This window comes from Haemaphysalis longicornis, unplaced genomic scaffold (assembly GCF_048455015.1).
Source record: "Haemaphysalis longicornis isolate Haplotype H1 unplaced genomic scaffold, Haemaphysalis longicornis Haplotype H1 scaffold_2, whole genome shotgun sequence".
NCBI classification, from domain to species: domain Eukaryota; kingdom Metazoa; phylum Arthropoda; class Arachnida; order Ixodida; family Ixodidae; genus Haemaphysalis; species Haemaphysalis longicornis.
This window is the reverse complement of record NW_027526295.1, coordinates 5,483,987-5,502,448: the sequence shown is the minus strand read 5'-3', so window position 1 is coordinate 5,502,448 and position 18,462 is coordinate 5,483,987. Positions and strand designations below refer to the sequence as shown.

General features: G+C 48.3%; 1 protein-coding gene across 2 annotated transcripts in view; it reads right to left on the bottom strand.

The window, feature by feature from the left end:
- Positions 1-18,462, bottom strand: part of LOC144168704 (DNA excision repair protein ERCC-6-like) — a 93,863-nt gene that overhangs the window by 18,766 nt on the left and 56,635 nt on the right. For both annotated transcript variants that reach the window (XM_077697640.1, XM_077697641.1), the window contains exons 16-18: positions 13,111-13,325; positions 11,576-11,952; positions 8,793-8,915 (exon numbers count right to left, since the gene is read on the bottom strand). In XM_077697640.1, coding sequence (XP_077553766.1) covers positions 8,793-8,915; positions 11,576-11,952; positions 13,111-13,325 — 715 coding nt within the window. The remainder of the gene's footprint in view (positions 1-8,792; positions 8,916-11,575; positions 11,953-13,110; positions 13,326-18,462) is intronic.

Genomic DNA, 18,462 nt, shown 5'->3' with positions numbered 1-18,462 from the left:
AAGATCACGAGAAGACCGCTTTTGTGACACCCGACGGCCTTTATCAGTTTAAAGTGATGCCTTTTGGCCTCTGTAATGCGCCGGCTACTTTTGAAAGAGTGATGGACTCACTTTTGCACGGGTTCAAATGGTCCATTTGCCTTTGCTATTTGGACGACGTCATCGTTTTCTTGCCCACCTTTGACAGCCACATTTCCCGCCTCTCTAAAATCCTATCAGTTTTTTGTCAGGCCGGTCTCCAGCTCAACGCCAAGAAATGTCGCTTCGGATGCCATCAGCTCACTATCCTCGGCCACCTGGTTGATTCGACGGGAGTTCGACCTGACCCTGGTAAAATAAGTGCCGTTCGTGATTTCCCTGAGCCCCGCTCACCTAAAGACGTCCGTAGCTTTATTGGTTTATGCTCCTACTTCCGCCGCTTCATCAAAAATTTTGCTACCATCGCCCGCCCTCTTACCGATCTCCTTCAGAAGAACACAACGTTTATCTGGGGCTCCGACCAAAAGCAAGCATTCTCCGCACTGAGTGGACTCTTGACCTCAACGCCGATTTTGGCTCACTTCGACGCCTCTGCTCCCACTGAAATTCGTACAGACGCTAGTGGCTACGGCATTGGAGCTGTATTGGCCCAACGCCAAGCCGGTGTTGATCGAGTGGTCGCGTACGCCAGCCGCCTCCTTTCAGCCTCGGAGCGCGAATGCCTTGCTCTAGTGTGGGCCGTCGGCAAATCCCGCCTCTACGTGTATGGTAGGCACTTCGCAGTCGTGACTGACCATCACGCACTGTGCTGGCTCTCCTCCTTGAAAGACCTTACCGGTCGGCTTGGCCGCTGGGCGTTGCGCCTTCAAGAATACTCTTTTTCGGTGATTCACAATTCCGGCCGCCTACATATGGACGCCGACTGTTTATCTCGAAACCCGGTCAGCCCTCTGGAATGCTCGGCGGACAACACTGACGCTTGTGTCCTAGCGGTCTCCGACTTCCTGAACATTGGTGAAGAACAGCGGCGCGACCCTTCTCTGCGCTCTATCATTGACGGCGTTAACCTTGGTTCCGACGACCCTGCCCTCCGCTCCTTTGTTATACACGATGGAGTCTTATATCGTCGCAACTTTCGCTCGGATGGTCCTGGTAATCTGCTCGTCGTTCCGGAACACCTACATCGGACTGTGCTGCACCAGCTTCATGACGCACCCATGGCCGGCCATCTCGGCGTGACCCGCACCTACAACCGCGTGCCACATTCGTTTTTTCTGGCCAGGACTCTACCGCTCAGTGCAGCGTTACGTGCGTGAATGTGACCTGTGCCAACGCCGTAAGCTACCCTCCAAGCTACCAGCAGGCCAGCTGCAACCACTTGAAATTCCCACTGAACCATTTTTCCGGATCGGACTAGATTTGCTCGGGCCCTTCCCCTTGTCTACTCCCGGAAACAAATGGATTGCTGTCGCTACCGAGTAAGCTACCCGCTTTGCTATCACCCGTGCGCTACCCACGAGCTGTGCAACTGACGTGGCCGAATTTCTCCTCTATGATGTCATACTGAACCACGGCGCCCCTCGGCTAGCCCATTTGTCTAATAAGTTCCACGCGGCAATATATACTCCGAATTTCTTGCCTGACAATCCTGGCTTGTGGCCAAGTGGTCTGGACAACGCTGCCTAACGCGTGAGCGAAAAATGGCCAAATAGCTACTCTCCTGTTGCTGTCTCTTACCCTTTCCAACTCCGTAGCCTTCCTGCGTGCTTTCATGTCCGCCAGCCAGCGCCACTTCTCAGAAACTATGCGAAATAGTTGAGAGTTTTTCTAGTGTTCCCGAGGCGGCGCTCCCATGCCTTCGAGGCAAGCTGACAGACAGACGTTGTAGAAGTGGGTGCAGTGTTCGCGACTCGCGAGCAGTGACATAAGGTCCACCAGTGCACACCACATACGGGATGAGTGCCTTAACTAAGCCGTCCCTATCGGTCCCATTGGAAAGCGGGCGACGCGTTAGGCAATGTTTATACAGGCGGCGTTGGCCTGGAGCATTAGGTCTGTTGTACTGCAATTCACAAGCCTGAATCCCCAATAACACTTTTTTTTTTAAGTTGATTTGTTTGTTTTTGGGCAATGTTTTCTATACTGAATTCACCATTTTTGTGCTGAAAGTTTGTTGCCCCATGAGCGAGTTCGCAGAATGCGTGCAGGCTGACACTGATGCGCCGGCGAGCTCTTGTTGGAGTGCTGTTGCCTTAAACACCGACTGCTTGCGGGCAGTGGGTGCAGTCCCGAACCAGCCGACCCTTGGCCTGGTGCAAACATTCCTCTTACGATACATACATGAGCCAGGCAAGCTCCAGAGGTGGGGGAAACAGTGCATTGCATTTGAGTGTCTCCGGTGACGTGGAGGGCGTTCGTCCACTGTGTACACACACCTTGGCTAGTGATCGTTACGAGGATTTCAATCTGTGCTGGCAGCTTATCTGACGCATTTTACAGCTGACAACATTGCAAAAGCATGGTATGCCGATTACTGGGATATCTAGAATGCCCAGCCAACGGTAACGCCAGATGCCAAGCATGCTATTTCACAGAAACAAAACCAAAACTGGATTAATTCTACTCTTGGACTTTGTCCAATCACAGTAGCACCTCGTATGGACATCACTGCCTTGATTACTGCAGCCACCGCAGACCGCGCGTGGTAGTTTTTCTTCATTCAGGCTATATAAAATAAATACCACCTTATCTACCGGCTAAGCCATGAAAACTGTGTTTATTTGAGCGTGTATGCAATGCAGGCAAAAACAGAAGCTTGACAAATTCACTTCAGTGTCCCTTTAATGCAAGACAAACAAGCAAAAAAAAAAAAAAAAAAAACAGACGTTCCCTTTTTTTGCCGATACAGTCTACGCTCGTTACGACGGACCCTCTGTTGGCCGCTTCGACGCACTAACTGGCACAGGCCCTGGGTAGAGCAGCGCGGAAATGGAAAGAACGTGTTGCGCGGCGCTTTCGAACGCCGTGCATATAGAGAAACGCCGCGCCTGCTCGCACCGGATGTCCTAACGGCCACCACATGGGGATGGACCCTGACGAAGGGGACTCGCTTTTCCCCCTTCCCCGGCCCTGAGCGGCATGATGAACGGAAGATGAAGACAGACAGACGCGGTCCGGGCGCCGGAGCTCTCGGCCCGTCGTATTCGGGCTCTGCTCGAGCACTATTTCTTAGCCGCCTGCTGGGCTGTAAATAAATGTACAGTTTTGTATCGGAGGCTCAGTTTGTCGGTTGAGGATACCCGGGTCAGATCATCAGCGCTGCTGCGGCTTGGAGGAGAAGCCCCGGGGAAAAGAACATCGCGAAGATAACTCCCTCTTAATCCGGAAAAAAACATCCGCTGTAGCCGAAGTATGCAGTATCCGACCGGGGTGGGGGAGGAGGTATACGAGCGCAAAAGTGCGAGCTTTGACCAGTACTGCACATACATGCTACAGACACTTTCTTTTTACGCGCCTGCAGCACCTCTGCACAGCGTTCACACGGGGGAAAGAATCACCTAAAAACCCTGTTTCCGAAGCTTAGCACCGGCACTTGGAAAAGGCCTAGCACATAAGGTCGAGTGCGTAAAGACGCACGCTAAGCTGAGCGAAGAAAGCAAGAATATAACAAGGAGCAATTACTAACCTGCTATAAAATCAGTCATAGCCAGCAGAATTAGCTAGGCTCCTTTAAAACCCTTCGTGACGAGGCACCATTCGTCAAGCAAGTCGGATCGCTGCTTGACGTTCCCCCAAGGCAGATTCCGCATTTCTTATAATTATAGTCTGGGCATTAAAGCAGCTGATACGAAATAATCTGATGGACAGCTGTGAATGTCGAAAGTTCAACCAGTTGGACTGTGCACGGCCCCCGGCAGCTTGCACACAATGAATGGGAGCCAACCTCCTACTTTAGGAATTCGCCTTTTTCAAGACACCACTGTGCATGCGCAAAGCCCTAGCGGTAAACGCGAGAAACTGTTTGGAGGGCCACTGCACCATCCGTCTGCAGCGTCCACCGATACTCGGCTGAGGCCCGTGCATCGTCGGCAACGTGAACTGCAAATATCTAGCCACTTTTGTGTCGTTTAAATGCAATGCCGCTTTCGTGTGCTGCGCATACAAGTGCACCTCTCGGGCTAAGGGTGACAAGAAGGGGCGACAGGCAAGGCTGAGAAGCCTGGATTAGGGCTGTGAGACGCCAGTACGAAAATGGAAAGCAGAAGTAACCGCAGTTAAGTTTAACCGTGGTTACGAAACTTTAACTCTTTCACGACGGCGCCATAGGCAATCGGAAGCCAGCGTCCGATGATTTTAAATCTCCCGCAAAATCTGAAACCCGCGCTCCACAGACAACTATCGCCGTCTGGTGTGTTCATTGGCAACTTCTCTTTCAATTTCGGTTTCGTTTGTTTATGTGCCTCGCGTGGTGGCGGTGAGAAAGAGAAATTTGAACCGACGGTAGAGGGGAGGAAAAATGGCGTCGGGTTCGCGCCGCGCTCCGCACAGTCGGACTGCTGTAGCAAGCAGTTCGGCAGCTCCTGCTGTTGATTTTTCTGATTCCAGCAGCAGTGAGGAGTCAAGCAATGATGTGCGATCTTCAGATTTCAGTTAGGACGATGAAGCTCCGGTTCAGGTGCCTCGCACTTCAACAAACACTGGCAGGTAATTTCGTTGTGACTCCGCGCTGTATTTATAAACAAAACGTGCTTCTTATCTTACGACTGCGGTTTTGATTTTCTGTTTAGGGTCTCGAGAACGTACGGCCGGGATATTTTGCCAAATGCACCGCGCCGTATCGCGCTATCACCTTCAAGATAACCTGGCACTCGTGTGAGATTAGCGCTGCAGGGTTCAGGTGTGACGCTTGTCGAGAGCGCTCGATTTTTTTTTCTTGTTTTTTACCACCGAAGTGGTAAGGATTTTGTGCGAGGACACAAAAGAGTATACCGTAATTACCCGATTCTAACGCGCCCTGGATTCTAACGTGCACCCGATTTTCCTGACAAAAAACCGAAAAAATTGCACCTCTGAATGTAACGCGCACGGAACTGTGTGAGCAAGAAAAACGAATACGAGAGAAACGGGTGATTTATTTCCCGAAGTAATCTCACTCATTTCACTCCTCGTCGCTCTCCGCTGAACACAAAATCTCGTTTTTGGTGCCATCAAGCATGTTCGCGATGCCACACTTCTGAACTAACATTCAACCATGGTCGATGGGATCGTGGCCCACGCTTCACACGCCCATCCCGCGAGCTTCTCCAGAGGCGCACGCTTCAGCCGACGGCTCGTTTTGAACGCGTGAGAGCCGCTGCTGCCATTTCTGTTATCAAGCGCGCAAGTGGAACGATTTGACGATTTGTGTGAACGCCGATAGAAAAGCCTAGGCGCCTATGCTTCCTGCGTCCGAAAAATCGTTGCTGAAAGCTTTACCACCATCTTGACATGGCGATGACGATGGGTGGGACGAAATTTCCGCTGTTTCGATTTCGTATCCGATTCTAACGCGCATGCGATTTTTCGACCCATTTTTTCAGAAAAAAAAGTGTGCGTTAGAATCTGGTAAGTACGGTACTTGGATGCACATTTTACAGAGACTCACTTACCCTTGAGAGCCCTCGCGGCGTGGCACAGCAGTCAGTTGCGCTAGGTTGATGGGCCCTCAAAATCCAAAACCTGGTGTACACTGTTGATTTATATATTGAATCATAGCCAAGGAACGTAGGAACAATTTGTATATCTTAAAATACCTGAAATAATTTTTAGTCTCGGTAAAAGCGCCGATTTCTGTTTTCGTATACTTTTCTTGGGGGCTTTTTTCTGATTACTTGACGAATAAACTGTAAGTAATTGTACCTTTAACAAAACTGCTGCTTTGTGTTTGGAAGAGCAATCTATAAGGTACAATTTCATGCATAGCAAGGCTACGTGTGTCCAGTAAGTAGCTCAAGAGAAAAAAAAAGTTTTGTGGAAGCACTTAAAATCGGCCGTTTTTCCACCGTAACGAAAGTTAATTGCGGTTATCACAAACTGCGGTTTTGTCCGTTACACACGAAATTCCGATTGTGGTGACCGCAGTCACTTGGTTGTGAGCGTAACAAAAATAAATTATCACACTTTTAACTTAACGAGAAAAAACAAAAGAGAAGCAGTGTAGACAAAACGAAATATCGTTGAAGCAGTCGCTTCAGACCCAAACGCAACGCACTCACGCGCGGAGAGGAGAGGGGCTTCCCGGACAGCTCGCAACCGGCTTGGTTTGCTTAGGTCTGTTCGGTGTTGGGAACTTTCGGCTTAGCATCGCGGTAGATATTTGACCGCCACTATATATCTCTACAACTGCGAATTACAATCCATAGCACAATTTTTCACCGCACTAACATCCATTTTCTCGCATGCGGAAGTTCTTTTCTGCGATCAGATTGATTTTGAAGAGCGGCGATGCGATAAGCTGTTGCTGCCGTGGCCTGGGCCAGTTCGAACCGCTGGCAGTTCCGTGCGGGCAGGCGCGCCGGCGTGTTCACAGGCACGGCCGACGTGCGCGCCGATCGTTTCCGAGAGCTGAAAACGCTTCATGTTTGCCTGGTTTATCCATTTTTTTGGTGGATGACGCGTGGAATTTACAAATTTAGCCCGGCTTTTGTCGTAGTTGATCGGGCGGATTGGGAAATGAGCCACTGCTGATAGGCAGTCGCGCTGCTTGCGAGAGCAACGCAAAGAACGCCAGCGCCTCTTGGGGGGCAGCGTTGGGGCGCCCGCTATTTGAGAACCTTCGTCTCCTCCGAACGCCAGGTGATTTTTTTTTTTTTTTTTTCGCCTCTGCTGATGCGCCGCCACTTGCATCCGAACTGACTTGCGCGATTTTGAGCACTGTGGCTGCGGGAACTGCGGTTAGCGTGACTGAACTGAGGTGGCCAAGCTCAGTTTGTGTTAACCATGGTTAGCGGGGTAACCGCAGTTCACTTAACCGTGGTTAACTGCGCCCATGTAACTAGGGTATTATGGGTAGTCGACCAGGCCAAGTCCGTCATGCCATTGGTAATGGCAAGAAAGCCTCCCAGAATGAATTGTTCCCCTGGCGATTGCATGCTGATACAGTTGCAGTCGTCAGGGGAAAAAAAAAAGCGACTAGATGAGACGGAAAGCTACCTTCTCTTCGAGCGTCCAAAAACAACGCGCTCACGCCAAGGGCAACAACCACACGATGCACCGCGCTAACCTTGACCTCTGATCTGCTCTCCGTCGCTACCTCAAGAGGGTGCCACACCGCAGCGAAAAAGGCGGATTTCTTACCTTTTTTCACCGGACGGAACGCGAACGATGCTTGCATGGGAATAATAAATGCCGAGCTTCACTGAACCTGAGTTCTTTATTACATAAAAAACCTGTGAAGATGGGAGGGCAGACTCAATTTTGAGTGCGTCTTTGCGTATTCGAAAGCGCTGTTCTGTCTCAGCAGTCGCGTTTACCGGCAGCGGCCTTGTTCTGGACGGTCGAACGGACCGTCTGCTTAGACAGGCCTGTACTTTTGGCGATGTCGGCCTGCTTTTTGTCGTGTTCGACAGTGTTATACCCCTGTCACACGGCAAATCTAATGTCATTCAAGCTGAATGACATTAGCTGTTAATGACATTCGGCTCGGCCGTGCGGGTCTACACGGCGAAACAAATGTCATTTGATTGTGATAGCAGTGACGACTAGCGAGCTTGCAAAACCGCAAAATTACATTTCAAGAACATCTGGAATGTTTTCACACGTAATATTTTTGAAAAAATGTAACAAAGGATTATTTTTTAAAAATAAAAACAAGAAAACCACCGATTTAGGTGACATCAGTAGACAACACAAGCCGAGACAAGTCTTCAAAAAATCCGGATTAGGGTAGCGCGTGCACTGGGGATGAGATTTTCTTTTTTGTTAGTACTTGTTTGTCTTTCTTTATTTAAACAACAACACAAAGAAGAAAATATAAGTTTGCTAACAGTTTTTAGAAACAGTATTCTTTGGTTTATTACTGAATTTTTCTGTCTAGTGATGCGCTACTGCTGTCGAGGCTACTCATTTGGCCACTAACTGAGGTCCGGAAGCTCAGTTAGCCGCTAAATGGCATTCGCCTCAAATGTCATTCGGTATTCTCGTGTAGCACTGAATTAGTGACATTTAGGGCGAATGACATTTGCTCTAAATGTCATTAGATCTGCCGTGTAACAGGGGTATAAATCATGCTTAGTTTACCCGTCAGTGAAATCAGCTAGCCTGCCACTCAACCGCTGGTCGCATGGAGGAAGAAAAAAAAAAAGGCCAGTGGCACTGGCTTGGCTTGGCTGCGCCAACGGCCCGGCTGCCTACAATGCTGCCACACATAACAGTTTCCTTGCCAAAATAAAAAAAGAAAAAGCATATCGGGTGCCTGGCACCGCGGAAGTCCGCTATAAACATTCAGTTGAAACAATTTTCGCCTAAAATTTAGTCTGTTGTAGCCTATAGTCTGCTCTACTCAGGTCCGTTATGAGTGGAGTGGGCTCCATTTAAAATGCATGGGGACCAGACAAACCAACAGAAATGGTCTGCTGTAACCGAAAGTCTGTTGTTGCCGGATCCGCTGTAACGAGCGTAGACTGTAATGGCTTCAGGAGTGAAAAGGAGCTATGCGGCTGGTCCAGCCAAGCAGGCAAGCAACGGCGCTCCTGCTATGGCACGCGACTGCAGATTTCCCGCGAGTATACGGGAAACTGTGTGCCCACATCGGTCCACGGCCAGTGAACACCCACCGGACTTCTTGAGGAGCTTGCGCAGCACGTAGTCGTCGTCTTGGGGCTCCTCCGTTGCGGGCTCCTCGTAGACGGCCTGGCTGACCACGTGGCCGATGGGCTCGCCATCCACAACAGGGCAGGCTGCACAGAGAGGCTTGCTCAGCCCTGCTCAGAAAGGCTCCCACTACACACAGTGCAAGCTTTTCCACAAAACACGCCCAGTCCTTCGGCACTTTGTTTGGACAAGAAAGGACAAGAGAGGGACATACACAGCGCTGCAGATGTTCCCTTCCTTGTCCCGCCGTGAGTCCTTTTCTGTGCTGTAGTGCGAGTCGAGTCAAACCAGCTTACCCAAACTTGACCTGGCTAGGTTACCTCGTTGGAAAGCATGCCCAAACGGTTAATGGCAAGCACTAGCCACCTGTCCTTTGGGATAAAAAAAGGCAGCATGACAAGCAGGGTCAGTCACAGGACAAAATGCGGATTCCCCGAGAGGCCATCTGTTTTTCCCATGTTTCTACGGTGGGGGGAATTCTTGGTCTACCCGTGCACAATCATCCGTGGTGAGTTTGAGACTCTAAATCAAAGTGCAAAAACAGCAATGTTCACACACGTGAAAAGTGCACCACCACATCAGGACTTAGCCCCCTAGCTACCTCGCCAATTGAAGACTGGTGGTGCTGAACAACGATCTCAATGCCTGCTCTCATCCTGCTTGACAAGTGAAGTCACTCGGCGGCTAGCTCGCTAGATGCTCGTTCAGAACCAGTTTCATTTCCATTGAGACGACAAAAACCCGTTTTTGAAAATCTGTGTCATTTAGGTGCGAAAAGTGGACCAGGACCACTGCTCCAAAGAAGAAGGCAACGGGCCATCAGCATTTCATTGAAACGCATTTCAGTGAAACGCCCGATTTACCCTTTGAATAACCAACCGAGTCGGCTGAACAAACATATCCACAGTTAGCAAAGCTAGTTCTAAATTCGAAATGATTTTACTGCCATTGCGACATTGTTAAATGTCCTACTGGCACCCCTGATACCATTATTCCACTGCAAAATTAATTTTTCACACTACTACTCAGTTACCCAACTGTAAGCAATTCCACACGTGCCTTTGTCTATTCATCATATAAAAGAATGTCCCCTCTTATGAGGTCTGTTTGAACAAAATACTAGGGATGTGCGAATATTCGAAAATTTCGAATATTACTCAAATATTAAAATGTTATAGTATTCGTATTCGCTTCAAAAACTATGTATTCGAAAGATTTCGAATATTCGAAAGCGTTTGAATAATTGGCTATTACCAAATATTTGGATTGATTAGTTTGGACTTTGGACTGCTTTGGACTTGAAAAATGACCAATACATCGTTTTTTTTGAAAGCCACCACATCTTCGGCTTCTATGTTTTCTATCCTGTGCATTTGCAATGTTTTTCCGCCGAATACTGTCGCAAAGTGGCATAAAAAATACTTTTACCAGCCACGATGACAGAATGTCAGCGCAAACGGGCGAAAAAACGGCAATTTTTGGAGAGCTTTATCTCCGAAACATTTTGGTACCATTTGTTACCATTTTGGTACCATTGGATCGGCCAAGCGATCCTCTTTCCAGTCCTGGCCGTCTCTTTTATCTTAATGCATTCTGAAACTCACGAATGACAAAAAGACAGACGCACAAAAGAAGCCAGAAACAGATGCTGAAGCACGGTTGGCCTTTCGGTCGAAAAAAAAAGAAAATTTTATACAAAAAAGTTTCCGAAATAATATGAAATTTTTATAGGGTTATCACACAAGCATTTCCAGTTGCTGTGCTAATGTTAATGAAAATCTATAATGAAATAAAAAAGTTGGTTTTGAAAGTCTTAGTTATTCGATATTCGATTCGATTTTGAAGCTAGATATTCGTATTCGATTTGTATTCGAAAAATTTGATATTCGCACACCCCTACAAAATGTGCAAGTTTCGGTATCCTTCCTATGAGGAAAAGTCAAGTGGTACTGCAATGCTGGACGCTTTTGTCACCATACCGTTCTTGTTGCTCTTCCGTGAAAGCGTTTGGCCTCGTTCCTGGCCCGTCTCTGCCATCAAGGCTTTCAGTGAGTCAGAAAGTGACAGTGACAATGCCTCACCCATGGAAATTTCGACAGCTGAAGCATGATCAACTGATAGCATGCGTTCGCCACCAAATTCAGTTTTTAACTTTTAACACGTGTGCTTGTCTGGGAATCATGTGCAGGCCATGAATGCAAAGTTACTCATTGGTGAAGTTTTGATGTCACGTGGGGAGGGTCTGTTGCCGCCAGCAACAAAAGCTGCCGCATTCTCCTGAGATTGCTTAGAATTGAAAATGTGCTTCACCACATGGCATGAGAGCCACCAGTGGTAACAGAACAACTACTGCATGCAACTGCACGCAAAATAGCGCAAGAAGCTTCCCATAATTTTTCATGCAGCCGTCTTTAAATGGTACCAGAATTATGACACTGTCTTTTTCTTCCGTCACGTCAAATATGTAGTTCTAATTTTTTTTCCTTCTATCACTTGAACGAGCGCAGCCTAAGAAGGCCGCACACAACGGGGTAAAAAAAAAAAAGGAATATCTGCTTGTAAAAGAGCGCAAAAAAAATAAACAGGCACATACAAAGAATAGAGGGGACAAGCGCTTGTCCCGTCTATTATCGTATTGGCCTGTTTATTTCTGGCGCTCTCTTAGGAAGAATCAGCGAGATTCATAAAGGAAGCGAAACTGTCGGCACGAAGCAGGCTCACTGGGAGGAACTATATGGGAACTCACGGGTCCGATGTGGCCTGTGCTTCTTCCCCTTCTTCTCCGCCTCCTTGCCGTTTACCCCCGCCTTCTTTGCAGAGGCGATGCGCTGGCTGAGCTGGCGCGCAAGCTCCCGCATCTGCCGCACCTTGTCAGGCGCCAGGGCAGTGCTGGCGTCCCCCTGGGCTGCCCCCGGGGCTGCTGCCCCCTTGGGCCCCTTGCTCTTCTTCTTCTTGGGCCTGCGGAGGGTGGAGCCTGTGCCGGAGAAAATGGCGCTCGTCTCGGTGCGCTTCCGCTCCGGGTCGCCCAGCGAGAACAGCTCCAGCAGGTCGTTGCTCTTGAAGAAGCGCCGCTGCCGGGGGTCCTTGAGCACTCGGTTGGTCAGGAACTGCTTGAAGATCTGCCTGCATGCACAGGACGGGGCTCAGTGGGCGCGGCCACCAATGTCCCTCTCGGCAACAGCTGTAGACACAACTGAACAGCTGTGGACACTCTCTCACCAACCTCAGCCGGTTCCCCGGTTATGGCGGATCACCACAGTCCCAGCAGGTGCCCACTAATCGCTCCTCAAATTTACTGTGCCCCGGTTGCTGCTGCAGGCCTGGGCGGACCAGCGCATAGACCACGCGGGACCACCGCAGACAATGCAGGAATCGCGTGCGACAGCACAGGTTTTTGACTGACATCACAAATTGCAGATCTGCGGCCTGAACAGTGGGATATAATACCTTCCGGCATTGCCCACAACTGCTGTCTGTGCTGTGGGTGACCAAAACTGGTTGAAATAAATGCATTGCAACTTTTTTTACACTGACTGCTGACCAGTTTTTGCTTGATCTTCATTATTAGTGGGCAAAGAGTTGTTACAAAACAAGAAACACGGGTCACTGACCAAGTCAAAAACAAATTGACGTTTCGGGAGCGCTACGGCTCCCTTGTTCACAATGAAAACGGCCACTGGAAGATGCCAAACGTCAATTTGTTTTTGACTTGGTCAGTGACCTGTGTTTCTTGTTTTGTAGTATGCTACCTGACCAGACGGTATGCCGTCCAACCAAAGAGTTGTTGCTTACAGCATAAAAGTTAAAAGTACTCCTTTAAGTTAGGCACTCGCAAATCATGTGTGACGCAATATAAGGTACAGTCAAACCCGGTTATATCGAACTCACAAAAAAACACCAATGAGTTTAATAGAGGGGACAAGGCAATGTGCTCGTGTCACTTCCCGTCTGTCACAGGTTCCCTGGGCCCGAAAAACTCATTCACAGCAGCAACCAAAGGGGCTGCTTTCTGTGCGCACTTTGCTCTTGAAAGATGCAATTTTGCGGGGGTCGACCTACATTCGAGCCGGCTTACAACCGTGTCAGTACGGTAGCTGTACTTCTCTTGTGTCGCCTCACACGTCAACGGGTGCTCGCCCGTGGACAGAAGAGCCGTTGCCACGCAAATTCGACCATTCAAGTCAGCCGCGCGAGGCTGCTCCCCTCCACAGGTGGGTCGAGGAACCTGCTTCTAGCCATGCATAACGTGCAACCTGCAGCGCTCCGCTGCGGGTCACCCACCGATGGTAGATCTTCTCCTCAATGGTGCCCGCGGTGAGGAGCCGGTAGACGGTGACGTCCCGCCTCTGGCCGATGCGCCAGGCACGCTCACGGGCCTGCATGTCTGTGCTGGGGTTCCAGTCGGGGTCGTAGATCACCACCCGGTCTGCGCCCGTCAGGTTCACCCCCAGGCCCCCCACACGCGTAGTCAGCAGGAACACAAAAACCGACGAGTCCTGGGGTGGAAAAAGGGGGCCGTTTTGAGTGCTTGCACAAAACTATTCGTTTCTCCTCAGCTACTGGACACATTTACCACTGCTATGCATTAAATTGTGGCTTATAGATTGCTCTTTCAAACACACAAGAGCAGTTTTGTGAAAGGTACAATTGTTCACAGTTCATTGGTGAAATAAACAAAAAAATGCACAGAAAAGTATACCCATAATACATGTAGGTACTGAGCCTAAAAATTGTTTTAGCAATTCTACGATATACAAGTTGTTTCTACATTCCTAAGCTGTCATCCAATATATACATCATCAACTCTGCACAGCAAGTTTTGGATTGCTGCGGTCCCGCCAACCTAGCAGCCCAGACGGCTGCGCCACTTCGCGAAGCCACTTCACTTGCAGCCCATGGTGAGGGTGCAACCCACCCATGATTATCATCATCAGGTACGATATGTATGCATGTGTGACATATGTATGTATCAACATATCAGTATGTATGATATGTCGAGATTTCGGTGCACATTAAAGGGGCTCTAAACAGGGTTTCAAAGGTTGCAATTTTACGTACACAATCGTTGGAGTACTATTGCCGCGAACTAGGCATTGGGTTTGTTTATGTTTTGTTTTTACTGCCCGGCCACGCTTGGCTGTGTTATCTGTGTCGCAAGCGAAACGCATGTTCCATCTTTTATTTTTATGCCACACGGGTTATCTCATTCTGATACGGAGAGCGTTTCGCGCTAATGTCACTAGCCTCGAATAATCTTCATTGATCTACAATGTTCTGGATGCAAATCGACAGTTCAAGAAACATTCGCGCCAAAAGATAAAAGCCTGCAGAGCAGACGCCGCGGCATTTGAATTGCCAACACCAGTCTACGCACGTCACTTTGTTGACTGCTGTTTCGCCGCCTGTGTATTCTTTGAGTTGTTAGGGAAGCACAAGTTCGCTCCAATAAACTTGTTTTTTTGTTCAAGACATGTGGTAGAGGTGCGGGGTATGCACCCTTTATGCTACCAACAACCACCAAGCCAGTCCAACTAGAGCCAGCCGCCGACTGCAAGGCCTCCCGCCCGAGTTTTGTCTCCTGCCAGACGGACCCAAAAGAACGACCGCTGCAACCACCACCATGGTGCAAGAAGCAACGTCACCAATCGTCCTGCAGCAGCCAAGGGAACCGCCATCATTCTGAGGAGCCCCCGCAGAAGATCCAGAAGAATGGTTGGAGAAACTGGAGTGCGTCCGGATCTTCAACAGGTGGGACGACGCAGAAACGTTACGGCATGTTGTCTTTTATTTATTTATTTATTAAATACTGCGGACCATTGAAGGTCCATGAAGGGTGGGTGGTTACGTAGTATCAAAGCAGGAAATACAATGAGAACATGAATACAAAGAAACAAAACAACAAACATAACTGAGAACGATACATGGGATCTGTAAGGGAATTCCATTCGGCTATGGTACGAGGAAGCAAAGAGAATTTATATGTCTGTTCTAGCAAAATACGGTGTTACGGAATGAGGGTGGTGAGACTCAACATCTCTGATGCTTCTTCCTCTGCAGACAGTGAAAGAAGAGAAAGCTTGAAGAAGCTGTCGTAAAAAACCCTGTTAATACAGCCATGAATCAAACAAAGATTCAGAACTATTTCGTACATTCTGGGGAATAAACCTTTTGCAACACGCTCTGGCGCCCTCTTGGGGTGCCCACATTGCACTAGGGGTTGATCAGTAGGTGAAAACATGGTACCCTGCTTATGAGAACCCCCTCACATAAGTGACAGAAACCACTCCCCGGTACGTGTCTCTTATAAAGGGGTTCAACTGTACAGTCAAATCCGATTATAACGAACCCGGATAGAGCGAATTATGCTATATATCAAACACAGAAAAATCAGTTACGAAAATACATGCGAAACATATTTCCCATAACGAAGTTCACATCGAATATATCGAACTCGGCTTGCCTAGAATTGCCGCCAAAGTGCAAGGACTCGGAGCGGCGATTGAGATGTTTATTGGCTACGATGGAGATGCTGAGCCTCCCATGGAGCGACGTGACCCCCGACACTCTCCGTAACTCTTTCCGATGCGCCCGACTCACGACTGAACCCTCCCAGTGGGCGAGCCTGAACCAAGATGGAAGCATTGATGAACGGTGAGAAGAGCTCACCAACGTTCCCCATGCTGTGCTGCAAGGAGTGCCCTTCGAGGATTGCCTGAGTGTCGACGATGACATTGCCTTCACTGTGAGCCCCTCGGATGCCGACACCGTCACCGATGTCATGGCTACAGGTGCTGCTGCAGGCATCCAAGAGGCGGAAGATGTCGCGAGTGAAAACCGTCCGATGCTTAATGAAGCACTTTCGGCAGTCAATGTGCAGTCAATACTGCTTCGATATTGAAGGACACGGACTGCAACTGATGCAAATGATGTCTCATGTAGAGAATGCTGTCCCAGGTTGGGTACGCAAGCCCGACTGGTATGGGCAATTCTGCTTTTTGCGGTCCTGTATGCCTGGTTTCACCCACCCTGAGTACAAATAAAGTATTATTATGTATTATTATTAAAACGAAAGTGAAAACAAGAATCACCGCTTTTTGGGAAATTAGGTAGTTACAGCGGAAAGTAGCTTATTTGCTTGCAATAAATAGATAGTTTTGTGTACGGTAATGGCATACTTTATTGTGTTCGTTTCTGCACGCGAGGATGGCAGGAGGAGGGGGGGTGGGGGTTGGGGTTGGGGTCCCGCGTACACTGCGAACTCACAACAAAAACTCGTTAGAGCCGGGTTCGGCTATTTCAAACTACTGGATATATCGAACTAATCGTGGCGCATATTGCAGTTCGCTATAACCGGGTTCAACTGTAGTACAGCGAAATCTCGGTATAACGAACTTCAGGGGGCAGCGGCAAATTGCTCGTTATTCTGAAAGGTCGTTGTAGTGAAAATCGCTAATTTTAGGACAGCAGTGTAGACCACTATAACGTAACCGCTTGTAGTGCGGATACAATTTGGGTTTTCCTGGCCACCGGTACGCCTCACATAGAACTCAATGCTTAAGTGTACCGCTTATAATGCAGTGGTCCAAAACCCAATACATTTATAGCGTGGTTTTTTGGCGGGTCCTCTGATCGACTGGCATACCTGCCAGGTTTGCCGGGATGGCATTAGGGAGATCTTACCAGAGGCGGGAGGGGGGTAGTAGCAACAACAGAATGGGTAACTTTCCACACATTTTTTTTTATTTACTTACAAGATAGCAGGAAATGAACTGTTTCTTTGCCCAAACTACCAACAAGCTACACCACTTCAATGTTCGACGTTGCTAACGCCGCCCTTTTCAGAAAGTCCTGGAAATAGTACTGCAAGTGCAATACAAAACAGCAGGAACTGAACTGTTTTGTTGTTTCGTCTAAACTAACAACAAGCTACACCACTGGAGACTTGCTAAATCTTAAGAATGGCCGTGCTCGTGCGTAAATGAAAGCGGCGGTGGTGCTGCGTTTTTATAAACAGTAAACTAACAATGGGACGAACAGGTTCACCGTCTGCGCATAGCCGACTACGATTTTTAAGCACTTCACTGATAACGATGGCAATTGGTGTTGGGTTAGATTGTCAGAATACGCCACCGGCGCATTGTGGCCAGGTTGGGAAAAAGATTTGGCTAAAGACGGGTGCGTTTTCAGGAGATTTTTGTTTCGGTCGTACAATCGTACAAAACTATAAAAATTCGGGAGTCTCCCGGAAAATTCGGGAAACCTGGCAGGTATGGGCCGGTGAAGCTGAGGCACCGTTTTAGGGTCACAAACAAAGAAAGAAACAAGCTAGATTCAGCCATCTGAAGCAGCTTAGACTCATACAGAAAATAAAAGAAATAGGCACTCTTTAGTTTGTGTCCCGTTTTCACTCCCGTGATACCCACAACTGCCCTTGCTCTCAACACACCTCTGAAGATGGCCAGCCCTCCACCTCTGCACCCTTGGGTGTGGAAAGTCGTTGCGATTAGAACCGCATGCAGATAAGCAACCAACCTTTTCCCGCTTTGAACATCTGGAGATAGTGAGCCAGGCGACGGCAGAAGTTACCACAACCTGGATGTTGTGCTGATAAGCACAACATCCAGGTTGTGGCAACCTTCAGCACAGCATTCAGCACAGCTAACACAAGTAGTGGATGGGGGAAAAAAAAAAAAAAAAAAAAAAAGAAGCAGCCCGTGTTCTTACCACATTGTCTCGCTTATAAGCTGGGCTTCTACACTGTCTGTGGCATCCGAAAACGATAGGCCAAAAAAAAAAAAAGTTCCTTCCTGAGTTTCGTTTTTCTTCTCGCACATGGTACCAGGCCTCCGATAACATTTGCGCATGTTCATGGCACCAGCCACCTAAAACGGTCATCTTTACTTTCTTTTCTCTGCTCCTTCTTCTCTCTTCTCTCATTGGCTTGCGGTTCCTGTGGAGCAAGGTGCAAGGCATCCGTTTACTGCACATTGCCATGTCTTCTGCTAGCCTACAGCTCCGGTTGCCACGATTACCTATTTCACTGAAATTCCCGGACCTCAAAATATGAGTTCGTAGTACTGAGGTGCTGTTAATATAGCATGGAAATAAATATAACGATCGTTATTTTGAAGTTTGCTTTTCTGACGTTTGTAGTAGTAAAATAATTTTTCATTAAAACTATAAGCAGTCAGCTTGGGATTTCTTAAATGTTCGCTAATCTGAGAAGTTCGTTAATGTGGTGCTCGTTGCACTGAGATTTGACTGTACCAGCACCTGTGGGCCGCGTGCATTTCCCCAATGCCAAAACTTTTAAGGCACATCTCTACCCTTCCCTTGTGTACTAGTATTGCTGCGCCACCCAGGAATGCGGACAATAATAAACCGGGTCTGTGAGATGCCAGCAGCCGCGGTCAACATACCGTAATTACTCGCGTACTGAATCCTTGATAATTTACTTTTTTGTGACTTTGAATAAAAAATGCAGCAGGAATATGTTTTTATCTCTAATGCCCTAGATCATCACAGTATAATTTGATATCACCATACAGTACGTGCACAAAATGCTAAAAACGCATTCTAACAAAAGACATCTCAACAGTAGCAGGAGACACGAGCTCGAATGCTGGGGCTCAC